Source organism: Camelus ferus, chromosome 7, assembly GCF_009834535.1.
Source record: "Camelus ferus isolate YT-003-E chromosome 7, BCGSAC_Cfer_1.0, whole genome shotgun sequence".
In the NCBI taxonomy this organism is placed as follows: domain Eukaryota; kingdom Metazoa; phylum Chordata; class Mammalia; order Artiodactyla; family Camelidae; genus Camelus; species Camelus ferus.
This window is the reverse complement of record NC_045702.1, coordinates 83,228,549-83,241,012: the sequence shown is the minus strand read 5'-3', so window position 1 is coordinate 83,241,012 and position 12,464 is coordinate 83,228,549. Positions and strand designations below refer to the sequence as shown.

General features: G+C 54.0%; 1 protein-coding gene across 2 annotated transcripts; it reads right to left on the bottom strand.

The window, feature by feature from the left end:
* Window positions 1-404: 404 nt before the first annotated feature.
* Window positions 405-10,736, bottom strand: YKT6 (YKT6 v-SNARE homolog). 2 transcript variants are annotated; one of them, XM_032484305.1, is made up of 8 exons: window positions 10,380-10,640; window positions 8,060-8,142; window positions 6,814-6,914; window positions 5,715-5,819; window positions 5,360-5,425; window positions 2,973-3,074; window positions 2,636-2,746; window positions 405-2,146 (listed from the first exon to the last, which is right to left on the bottom strand). In XM_032484305.1, the coding sequence occupies exons 1-8, from the start codon at window positions 10,481-10,483 to the stop codon at window positions 2,111-2,113; spliced, it is 708 nt and encodes a 235-aa protein (XP_032340196.1). In that variant the 5' UTR covers window positions 10,484-10,640; the 3' UTR covers window positions 405-2,110. The 2 variants fall into 2 exon arrangements, with proteins under 2 accessions (XP_032340196.1, XP_006175196.1); XM_006175134.2 differs by lacking the exon at window positions 2,636-2,746 and having other exon boundaries at window positions 10,380-10,736.
* Window positions 10,737-12,464: the final 1,728 nt, after the last annotated feature.

Genomic DNA, 12,464 nt, shown 5'->3' with positions numbered 1-12,464 from the left:
TAGGACCAGACTCAGCCTCCCTGGCCTGCAAGGATCCGAGGAGCACAGGACGCTGCCCCAGCTTCCACCTGTGTGGCCCCGGCTCTGCGGCTGTGAGGTAGCTTTCTGGGTGGGCTTCCTGGCTGTAGTGACGACTGGGTCACAGGATTCAGACGGCAGGGTTTCTTTCTACTCTGGGGCTCTGTCACCGGGCTCCTGCTAGGAAGACCTGAGAGGAGGTCACAGCTCTGGCCTGGCGCACATGGGAGTGGGGGGGACGGGAGGGCCAAGGTACACGCTGCCTCCCTCGGACAGGAACTGCCCGGATCTTGGTGGTCCCCACACCCTGCAGGTGCACAGCTCGGAGGCGCAGGGCCCCCGAGGGAAGGGGTCCCTGTGGCTCAAACAAAGCACAGGACGATTTTGGAATTTCAAAAGACAATTTTATCCAGACAGGAACTTCACAGACTGAACACAGAGAAGTTAGGTGACGGTTATTAAAATACACTCTTTGCCAGATGATTTAACATTAGAACAACAGGAGCTGGGGAAATGCTGGACAAATGCTGGACACGGGGTCTGGGCCAGTCCCACCCACCCTTGCCGCCCTCCTCCCCCAAATCCACACCCTCCACCCCCAGTCCCTTCCCAGTGCGAGGGAAGTCAGACAATATCCAACCCTTCCTAAGGGGAAGTCATGGCCACATCAGACACCAGCGAACAGGCCAGGGCTGCAGTTTCCAGGGACGTCCATGGCATAATGAAGTCATGTGGGCAGGCTACCTTAGGGGTAGGCCGAGGTCCTCTGGCTGGGACAGTGCCCAAAGAAGGGCAGTCGGCAGGCTAACCTCTTAGGGATGAGGTCCTTGGAAGCCATGTGGTTCCCACCTGACCCAAGCAAGGGAATTCAGGGCCACTGGCACTCCCTATCAAGGCAGCGGGACCTCCCCGGTAAGGCAAGGACAGGGCGCTCAGAGAAGGACAGCCAAGGACGAGCCCACACTGGTTGGCACCACCCCAGCAGGGCCTTCCATGGGGACTGGGCTCCAAGGGCACATCTTGAGCTTGTGTCCTCAGGAAGCACTGCAGGCCACGATGCAGTTCGAACATGGCAGCGGGGCCTGAGGGACCAGGTTGGCCCAGAACCTCCCAGGCCATCGTCTGGGTGGCTCTAACGTGCCTGCCTCCACGGCTGGGCCCCAGGGCTGCCGGCCTTGCACTGCTCGGGGGCCCAGCAATGCTTCTGCTGGGGGGTCGAGGCTGGCTCAGTCCACAGGTGGGTTGTGGCGAACCCCTGGGCTGGCTGGCACCTTCTCCTGGCCCCCAGGGATGGTGGCCACAGGAAAGGCCACTTGCTAAGACATGAAGGTCCCTGGCGGTTGTCCAGACAGTCCTGTCACCAGAGAGGCCAGTGAAAACCGTTCGTGAGAGACTACAGCACGTGCTGCTGTGATCCAAGAGCTCAAAGCCAAACCGCGAGTCAGGGCAGGCGCCCCCTCCCCTACTTCAAGGCTTCTTAGTGGCACTTGGCGGATGGGCACTGCAGAAGTCAACCTCAGCCGAAATGCAAACCAGGTCTCAGCGTCTGTGAAGCCGGGTGACTGTCTCCTTCCACTGTGCGTGCGCACACCACCCCCCGCCCCCCGCAGCGGCTTTTCCCCAAGAGAACCAAGTCCCAGCTTTCCCGCCCCAGCTCTGTGATCAGCACCCACCCTCCCCCGCCACTGCAGTGTTAATACAGTTAATGGACAAGTAAAACCCAAAGGCGTACTGAAGATAAAGGGCCGGCTCTGACCCCCCGGGGGCACCACGTCAGGGGCCTGCGTCCTTCTCAGGGGGTTAGAAACGAGCCCTGCACCAGCTACTGGAGTCACTGAGCTTTATGGGGGCCTTTTGTACACCTTTGGGGGCCTCAGATCATCTTTTCAAAAATTACTAGACATGTGAATTTGAACGTTCCCCACCCCCAGGTCCCTTCCACCACCCTTCAGGCTCCTCCCTGGAGCTCCAAGGTGAAAATTGAGCGTCTGTCCCCATCCGGGTCGTCCCCCGGCAGCTCCGCTTCCTGGGGGCTGCACTGCTGACGTGAATGACGGTGACGCTCCAGCGCAGGGGCTTCCGCCGGCTGCCATCACATGATTGCACAGCACGAGTTTTGCTTCCGGGCCTTGAAAAAGAGACAAAGGGGAGCTGAAGAGGAGGACCTCGGCACGCACGGCACCGCGACCCCCTCAGGGATCAGGCGGCTTAAGCGGGGGCCCTGGGAACCAGACCACTGAGTCGGACAGAGGCCCTGGAACCACCAAGGACAGAGAGAAGTAACTGGCCCGTCCTCAACGCCTGGAGGGAAGCTGTCCAGAAGCAGCCCACAGCCCCAAGGTCATTTTGTCCGCCCCTAATGCTGTCAGTGGGGAAGCCAGCCTCCCACCGTTAAGCCAAGTACAGAGAAACCAATAATGAAAGTCAAGTCAGCTGACTCTCCTCCTCTGCCTGCAGCCCTGTCTCCCCGCGACGCCATCTGGCCCCGCGGAGAGTGTTTTTTGCTGAGCATGTCTTCAGAAAGGTCCCCACTTGGTTTGGGTGGCTCGTTACCTTCCCTCTCGCTTCCTGTTCACAGACACCCCAACCCCACTGGCCAGCTCCCGCCAAGGCACACCTGAAAGCAAACGCGTGTGGATGGACCTGGTACACGCGGCAGCGCCCACTGTTCAGTGAAATACTCCATCTGGGAGTGTGAGAACCTCTCTGGGAAGGCTGTGTACCTGCTCTGCAGACAGCAGGGACGAGGACGAGGGTGAGCCCCCGGGACAGAACCCGACTCCACCGCCTGCCCTCCCTGGGGAGCGGCCCGCACGCAGCGGGGAGCAAGGCCTCTGTAACCCCCCTCGGCCGTCACCGCTCGTCACTGAGCATCCCGAGGAAGGCTCATTTAGTGGGAGTGCTCGGCCACTGCTCGCGGAAGGGGTGCCTGGGAGCGGCCGGGCCGTACTCACCGTCTTATAAAAGGCTTTAGACTGAATTCCCAGCACTTCAGATTTGGACACCAGATCATCTAGCTTCTCGCCTCGTTCTAATAAAGACTCCATGGTGTTGTGCTGGACAGAAGGAAAAACAGAAAAGAACGCTCTGCTCGGTTCACAAAGTGAGTTGACACCAGCCCCCCCCCCCCGCCCATGAAGTTCAGTCATAGGAAAGCACCTCCTTTGGGCTCCCCCCCCGCCCCACGAGCATCCAGACACAGCGTTCCCAGACCCATGGAGGAAACAGGACCTAGTGACCTCCCTGGAGAATCTAGGTCCTGACTGGGACATAGAGCACTTCCCCAAAAACCCTCTGCAGCACAGGCTTAGATAACCACACTCTACGAGGGGATGAGTGGTACTTATGACACCTGTGTTTATGCACACACACGCCTACCGGGCAGACTGCTTCCTGCCTCCCTCCGAGGCAACTGTGTTTAAGAGCCATTACTAACAACTCTGTGAGAGCATCTCAGCACTTAGGAATGTAGACAGACCCCTTCCCGAACGGGTGAAGGGATGGAGGCCCCCAGCAGAGCTCCCAGCCCCGCTGCCAGGGCCATCAGGAAGTGGCCAGCTCGTTTCCACCCCAGACGGCCACTGCCACAGCGCCGCAAGCCCTCAGAGGCCCCTTCAGAGCAAGTGGCATGAAGCTGGGTATGCACAGGTGAGATGACACAGAATGAGGAAGGAGCAAAAGTGTCCTTTATCACTACACACAGCTGCGCAGCTCAGGTTCCCACCATAAAACGTTAACTGGATTAAGGTGCAAATGGGCTAAAAGGAAGCACGACCAGTAATCCAGATTTTACCACTGCAGCCAGACTGGGACTGGGTGACCAGGACCGATCTGCTCTCTGCAGTGGGGAGAGAAGGAAAGACAGAGAGTGGGGGTCCCTGGCTCTGGGCTGCCCAAAGCTTATTAGAAAATGTGGAGAAACACACTAGGAAAGACAGAGAGATGCCTGAAAACTTTCACATCTAACTTTTGTTCCAAAGCCCCCAAACACTACTGGAAGCATGGTTCAGAAGGCAGGCTTGGAGCCCTGGAAGTGCTCTTCATAGGACGCAGCTGCCTGGGTCCCGGCCCAGACCCGAGTCCAACCCCAGGAGATGCTGACGTGCAAGGAAGTGGAGCCACGGTTGGTAGGAGTTTTATATTCAGGGCAGGGTTTTTCTGGGCTTAATGTCCACCCACTTCAGTGTCCACTAATTGCTGGGCATTGGTTTTTAAGCCCTAACCCCAAGCCAGGCGTTGTTCTGTGAGCAGGGCTGTAAACAGAAGGACAAGCTTCCAGTCCTGGGAGCTCCCCATGCGTCAGGGATTCACGTAAACATGTAGTGACAAAGCAGTGACATTCAGAAAGGGCCCGGCACATCCTCCAAGTGCTCGGGAGGCCTGAGCGTGGGGCGCCTGCGTGGGAGCCAGGCAGGAAAGGGTGCGAAGGGGCACGGGGTCATGAGGCCTTGTCAGGGAGTCTGCACTTTATCCTGGAGCTGATGTGAGAGTGGCTCCAAGGAGAAGACTGACAGATCAACAGCTGCTGTCTGGTGGGCAGACTGGAGGTAGGGGGAAGCCAGGAGGCCGGGCAGAGGCAGAGGCCACAGGGACCAAACCCTAGACTGCCTGACTGCCAAAAGTAGCTCACAGTTTAAAAAAAAAATTCGAGATTTGCAAATATTAACTACTATATACAAAACAGATACACAACTTCTTCTGTACGGCACAGGGAACTATATTCAGGATTTTGTAGTAACCTATAGTGAAAATATATGAAAACAAACATATGTATGTATATGCATGACTGAAACATCGCGCTGTGCACCAGAAATGGACACACTGTAACTGACTATACTTCAATTAAAAAAAAAAAACCGAAGCAGCAATTACAAACCAGGGATTTCAGGTAAAAACGTAGGGATCCCGCTCCTCTAAAACAGGCCTATCTGACAACTCTGGGCCTGTATTTAGTCAGAGTGGGTGAGACCAAGACCCTGGAAGAGAGGCACCTGCCGGGCTGTGAGTCAAGCAGGCACCGGGCGGGGAGGCAGAACATCAGAACTCAGACCCCTGGAACCTGGCAACTGCCCAGACAGGGAGCCAGAACGGGGAATGAGGGCCGCACTGGTTCCCACCTCAGACAGTGGCTGCCATTAACCGGGACGGGGGCCGGAGGGACAGACTGGGGCTGCCTGAGTGAGCCTGGCTTTGAGGCCTCTGACGCATGGGGAGAGGGGGGCAGTCACCACTTTCCAAAAAGCGCTTCAATTACAATTCAGTTCAGGCTGTGTGTGCCTGAGTGCTGGCAAATCTGTCTGCCCCTCTGTTTTCAGACTTGCTCTCCCACTTTCTTACTTACCAGGATGATTTTGGTCTCATCTAGCTCAGCCTGCACCTTGGTCATGGGGTCAGCTTCTCGGGGGTTCTAGGAAAGAATCAAAAATAAAAACAATGCCAGGATGGGAGCAGCTTCCTGGAAACAGGGCTCAAAACCAAGTGAGCCAGACACACTTTCAGAATTTAAACACCACAGGCTGTTTAAACACATGACAGAGAAGCAAAAGCCTGCCTGGGCGCTCAGATTCCAGGTCTCAATGTGGATCCCTGCGATTTTCAAAGGGACGTTCAACCTCAAGGCTGTTGCCCAGAGCCACAACCATCAGGACCGCTGGCTCTCCCGCTGCACACGGCCTGGGCCAGTCTTCGCACCCTACCTGGTATCTACTGAGGTGAGCGTCCAGGCCTGTGTACTCGATGGTAGCAGGGGATCCAACTGGCCAGTCTATCCTGTCGACCTGCTTGGAGAAGTCGTCTAGTACCTGCAAGAGAGGGGAGCTCAACAACGTTCCCCCTTGGGCTCATCCAGAAGAGGCTCTCAGGCCTCCAGATCCCAGGGAGGACGGGGGAGGAGGCTGGCTAATGGCAAGAGGGAAAATCTAGGTCCATGTTCCTCCTTTGTAAGTACTATGGGAATTAAAAAGCAAGCGTGCCCAGCCTGATATGAACCTCATCTGGTGAATGATAAGAGTATTAGAATTTTAAATTACAGACTTCCACATTTATCAGGTGATGAACTTCCAGGAAAAAGGATACCTAGCCTTCTAAATTTTCCAAAACAATTCTTCAAAAAGGTAATTAGGTCCTTTGGATTTAAGCACCCACCAGATTTCACGTGCTTATAAGCACATGAGTGCTATGGGGGATGTGAGGCCAGTGTCTTTGAGGAGTTTATCATTAGCACCACACAAAGACGCTGAAGAAGGCGGAGGCCCGCGCCCTCCTCACACTGGGGAGAGGAGCGACTGTAACTGCAGGACGGGCCAGCAGGGGGACTCCGTGAGCAGAAGCACAGGGGTGCGGAGGAGTCTGGTGTGTGCAGGGATGGCCAGTGGAGGGGGGCGGTGGAACACGGGGCAGAGTGTGGAGCCCAGTGTGGCTCAGAAGGAACTGAAAGTCATGACTGTCAAGGGCAGAGGCAGGAAAAGAACCGGCCAGAGGCGTGACACAGGGTGGGGGTGGGGACGAAAGTACAGCCAGAGCTGACCCGAGGGCTCCAGTCCAGGAGAGAGTCTGTGACTTGGGGCAGACAAGGAGAGTCGGGGTGGCACCAGGGACACTAGGGGGATGAAAGCCAGAGATGAGCGCCAGGGAGGGAAACTGGGAAGGCTCCCAGACTGCCTCTTGGTTTAGGGCGAGGAAAAAAGGTGAAAACAGGTTGACTTCGGACACACTGTTTCATCCCTTTTAATTCCTGGGGCACTACAGTCACTCCCAGCCCCTGTCCACACTCGCCCAGCCAAACTGCAAACTCACCTTTTCCAGCAAGGAGAAAGCCACGCGGGATGGATACTCATTGTCAGCAACAACCACTCCTGCGAGACTGTCGTTTCTCACGTAGACATGGCACAGATATTCTAAGGAGACACATGAGGGGTGACACGAGGACTTTAGACTTCTCACTTCCCAAATCAGTGCAAGTGTTAACCAGTGCTGGGCCTTCAGAGGGGGCAGGGAAGTGGCCCTGCACGCAGGACAGTGCCTGCAGGAGCTCTGCCATCGGCGGGGCCCAACACCTGCTTCAGGACGAGGAGCGGCTCTGAGGCCCAGCGTGCATGGCCAGGTGCACCAAAGGTGCAGAAACATCCCAGGCAACACGACCCCGGGGCCACGTCCAAGTTCCATCCTTGAGCTCCAGATCAGGCTCGGCTGTGCCTTGGGAAGCTGTGGCCTCTGAGGTTCCGCTGTTCCCAAACTGACGGAACCCTGGACGAGCCAAGTGGCCTCCACTTCCTTTAAAAACCCTGTTAAGATGGGGCCCAACTCAGGAAGTCACCTTGCGGGGCCTCAGGTTTCCTTATCACGGCAACCTAGCCTGCTCCATTCTGTGGTGGGCCCTGTGGGGACAGGGCAGGGAAGGCAGGAAGCGACAAGGCCCATCCAGAAAAAAAAAAGCTCGCCGCTCCTGGCTGGGGTCTCAAGTATGACTGTGCTGAAGTCATCTGATTATGAAAAGGTACTTTTGCAAAACAGTCACAATCTATGGGGTTAATTTTCATCACTTTGAAAGGATTCAGAGGTGACACAGCTAACCAAGTGCCTCTAAAATAAGCACGTAAAAATTCTTCCAGGAAACCTGAATTATGAAGAAGGAAAAATTAAGGTCAAGAGGAAAAAAATAATGAGTTTTTAGATTCCTGGGCAAAAATCCAAGGAGCACAGAATACAGCACTATATCAACAGGGCTGGCCGGAAATCCCTTTCTGAGATATCCGCGACTCCAGGAGGAGATCACGACAGGCTGCTTATTGCTCCAAGACAGTTGGACCCTAATCTGAAGCGCGTCCAAGCTTCCGGGGGTGATTTTAACCAAGCAACTTAGACGTCAACAGTGCACACAGAATTTTGCGTAACAGGAAAAGGAGGAGGGAAGAGAGAAGTGAGGAGTTGGGTACTGGTAGCCCTCTCCATCAGGAGGTGACAGCTCCTGCTCAGAGCTCCCAGCTGCCTGAGGTGTGGCCGCGGGACCAGCAGGCACTCACGAGGGGGAGGGTCCTCTTACCTTGTTCTTTGACAGAAGCTCTGCTGCCTTTCGCCGAGCGTTCCACGATCAGTTGACTTGTGAAGGTCATGAATTCCTGAACACTAAGAAACACAACACATATTACCTGTTCCTGTCACCGTGTCGCCAGCACAATGGAAAGTGACCTCTGAGCTAATACACTAAGGAGACGTTGCTTCTTGGTTTCATTCCTTTCCCTCCCCACCTTACCAACAATAAAGCCTCTGTACATAATGCAAATACGGGTAATTATTCATCATCACAACCATTCAAATCACATGTTTGCAACCGAGCTCACCCAAACAACCCACTTGCAGATTTCCAGGGAATTTTCTACAGGCTATAGTCAATTTAACATTTTGGTCTGAGTATGATTCGGGACACGGGAGAAGCAGAAGCCAGCTCCTGTCCCTAAGACTCCACTAACTTCCAAGCAGGACAAAACTGTGATGGCAAAACACAAGTGGCAGAAATTGTTCAGCAGAGGCCCACTCAGTCATGGCAGCACCACACGCCGAACACTGCAATGTGACACACGTCCGCAGTGAGCGCTGGCTCTGGTGGAGAACATGGCCTCAGCTCAGCTGGGGCAAACCCATGGTACCAGCCCAGGGCACTCTGCAAGGAATGGAGGGCAAGAGCTCAGCCAAGACAATGAGATGGGAAAAGGCTTGCACAAGAGGTTGAAAGGGAAGAGGAGGTTCATGGGCCCAACAAAGAGATGTGGCTGGAATGGAACAGTCACAGGTGACAGCAGTCCAGCCGGAGGAACCAGAGTTAATAAGAAGCCTCCGACTGAAAATGCCACATAAAGGGCCATCAGAGCAAGGTCTTGACTCATGGAGTCCATGGTTGGCTCCAGCAGATCTGCACACTTCTGAAACTGCACTGAGAGCCATACAGAAGTGTGAAGGCCCCCGACTCGGGAGTGGACTTGCCTGGCTGGGGTCCGCCACTTACGAGACGTGCGACCTCAGACAAGGTACTTACTGTACCTTGCTTCATCTGTCAAACTCAAGATTTGCTCTGATGATTCAATGAGCACTTGGCACAATGTCTGGCACACAGTATTATTTGCTACTATTATCTTGAAAGAGTGACACAATCCAAATAATCCCTTAGAGAAAATAAGGAAATCTTTGCAGTAAGACTAGATGGAAGCGAGAAGGATTTATGAGGAAAAAAAATGCGCTCAGCTGGAATATGTGTTAAGAGACGCTGGTAGAGATGTCCCTATAGTATTGCTGTTGTGTTAGTCATCTGAAACTCATATGGGGATCGCAAAGCAGTGAGGTGGAAGTCCTACAGTGAAATCTCTGAGGATCTTCAGTATACACAGGCAGGGGAAAAAGAAGAAAGAAAAAGAATCAGAGTTAGCCAAGTACCAAAAGTTCCATCACAGAAAAGCAGCGACACAGAACAGAGGTCATGGTAAAGAAAGCTAAGTACCAAGAAGGACCCAAAAGAAGCAGAAAGTTTCAACAAAATAACAAGAGAAATGTTTTGAGATGCTACCAGCAAGCCACTCTCATCAAGAACAAAACAACCACACTGAAGCAGTAACAACAGGATCCAGATGGCAGATTCCACAACTTGGAGGCTGGGTGACCACAGACTCTGACTCTGTAGGGTCCTTCTCCTTTTGTGCCCGAGTCACTCCCACCCCTCTCACGAACAGGTTGGAAGGGTCTGTGGTACTTCTAATACACACCTATTGCATGAAAGTACCTCATAAATGTTTAGAGCCGGTAAGCCCTATAAATCCCATGCTTCCTTCCCAGTCTTCAGTGTGGAACCTTTTTGCACCACTAGAACCCAGCCATAAAGAGCATACAATTTGGGTTTGAGTCCTGGTTGATTTGCTATCTCTTGGGGCCTCAGTGACTCCATCCACAAAACGGGAGAGTATACCAGTATCTCTTACACTGATTTGTTGAAAAGTCCCACCAGATACTATAAACGTGGCTCTTAAGCTTCCTGGGTCAGAACCACCGAGTGGGAGTTCCTGGTTTAAAACATAGATTTCTGGGCTTCAACCCACTAGTTTAGAATGTCTGGGTGTGAACCTGGGGAGTCCGCACTTTTTCAAAGTCTCCTTATAATTTTATACGACAGAAATCTGGAAAAAGTGATTACTGAAGTATGTTCTAGAATGGTACAAGGCTCTCTGCGATCGAAAGGGGGATGATTTCTCAGAGGCACAGTCCGCAGGCCGAGGAAGAGGCCACCACCGGGCCCCACTGCGGGAGGCCGAGCCCCGGACCTCCCTGGATTCCAGGGCCGTCTCCAACCCGGACCCCGCCCGCCGGAGCCAGCTCACCTGGACCTCTGGAAGAAGCTGAAGGAGGACACGTCGTACGCGGCTTTGAGCAGCACCACCTTGGGGTCGCCTTTGTAGAGGACGCTGAGGCTGTACAGCTTCATGGCGCCGCGCCGTGGGGCCGGCCACCCGCCCGCCGCGGGACCGGCTCGCAGGCAGCACGGCGGCACCGCCCCTCGCGACCGCCGCCGGCTGCTGACGGGTTGGCAGCCGGCTTCCTCCTCCTGGCTCGGGGTCCACTTCCGGTTCCGGTCTGGGGACGCCGCCCGAGGCCCAACGGAGACGGTTTTTGTGCCCCGGATGCAGAATGGAGAGGCCGGAAACACGAGAGAGGGGTGGGGCAGGGTGCTGCGCGTGCGCGTTTTTAGGCCATCCTGGTCCCACCCACCGCAGTCCTTAACCTCCACGCGCCGTCGCTCTCCCTTTCTTCCTGGCGGTCCTGCGTCCTCTCGGGCGGCCCTGAGTACCCCGGCGGCGTCCTCCCTCCAAGCAGTGAGTCCCAGAGCAGCACCCACACGCCAGTGCTACTACACGAGGGACTTTGATTTATGGGCTAACTGCCTTTCCGGAAAGTGTTTTGTAAATCAGATCCTTTTTTTTTTCCCCCCTCCAGATCTCCTTTTGAATGAAGGGCAGGGACCTTTTCTTTTAGAGGCTCCTGCCGGGAGGTGAAGACATGCTTCTTATTTTCAGATGATCAGTTTGTTTCACGCCCTTCCCACGCCTTCCTCCTACCCATGTTGGAGCAAATCCCTGGTCACACAGGACTCGTCAGCACAAGCTTGCGGGGGTGACGGTCCTGGGCCTGCCCACCACCTGTGAAACTAACCACTGATTTTGTTTTGTTTGGTCAGTGGTCTGACTAACCACTGATTGTGGAGCAAACTGCTGACCTCAGAGTGGCGGAGCCACTTCACCTCAAAAGGGGCAGAAGGTCAGCTCCACACTGAGGGAGCAGCTTGGTGTACAGTGAGTCAGTAAACCTCATTTTACTTGAGATACCGAAATAATACTTTTTCAATGGATGGGGATGAATGAGGCTCAATTCCCTAAGGGTACCACCTCCTGGGCCCTTCTCGTTTAATTAATGGTATGTAATCAGAAAGCACACACAGCATGCGTGTGCAGGACTCACATGCATAAAAGGACCTTGGTCTTTGGAAGTTGGCAGTAAGCTTAGACAACCGTCATGCTAGAAGCAGCCAGATCTGAGATAATGGGGAAAAGATGGCATATTTGAAAAATCAACAGCATCACTATAAACATTACTCTAAATCAGGATGACTCAACCAGGGCACTATTGATATTTGGGATTGAATAATTCTTTGTTGTGCACTGTAGGTAGCATCTCAGGCTTTGTACCCACTACATGTTAGGAGCACCCCACCCACCATTTGGCAACCCCAGAATGTCTCTGGACATTGCCAGATGCACCCCGGGGAGCAGTGGATTAGAGAACTGTTGGTCTAAATATTCCTGTGGCAAAAGGAATTTCCCACCACGTGCCCTTTAACTCAGCACCTTCCTCACCAACCCTGGGTATTTCCAAGTGCAGAGGGTGGAAAGGGCTGTTCCACATCCCCTCCGTTTTGGTGCTAAACCTCAAGGACAGAGTTTGTCCAACGCCAGGCCAGCTTCCTACAGATGTGGGCACACTTGCCTGCCAGGCTGGGTCACAGGAAGACTGCATGGTGGGGGAGCTGTCAGTGCAGCTCCATCTTGACTGCACTGACACAGTTGCCCTATAGGGGGAAGGTGAGAGCCATTTCTGAAGAAAATGCTCAGAGCCCCTTTCCCTTTGCCACTAAAGGAGGAACCAGGACAGTGCTTGGTTGGAATAGATTTAAATGTATTCACATGCCACATAGGAGTAGCCGTCCTGAAGTTTCCCTTACATTAAGCCCTTTTCATGTGCTACTTTATTTAATCCTCACAAAAACAGACGAAGATATTACTAACACCATACAGACTAGAAACTGAGATGCAGGTCAAGGAAATTGCTAGTCGAAGGCACATGTCAACACCAAAACGTGGGACAAACACTCTCTCACAGCCCAGCTGCACTCTTAGCAGCTCCCTCCTTCC

Coding starts and splice junctions, on each gene's coding strand:
- YKT6 (XM_032484305.1), bottom strand. CDS start 10,483: ATGAAGCTGTACAGCCTCAGCGTCCTCTACAAAGGCGACCCCAAGGTG. Junction 6,915..8,059: donor AGCTTCTGTCAAAGAACAAG/GTAAGAGGACCC, acceptor GTGTCTCCTTAG/AATATCTGTGCCATGTCTAC. Junction 2,747..2,972: donor CTAAAGCCTTTTATAAGACG/GTGAGTACGGCC, acceptor TGCTGTCTGCAG/AGCAGGTACACAGCCTTCCC.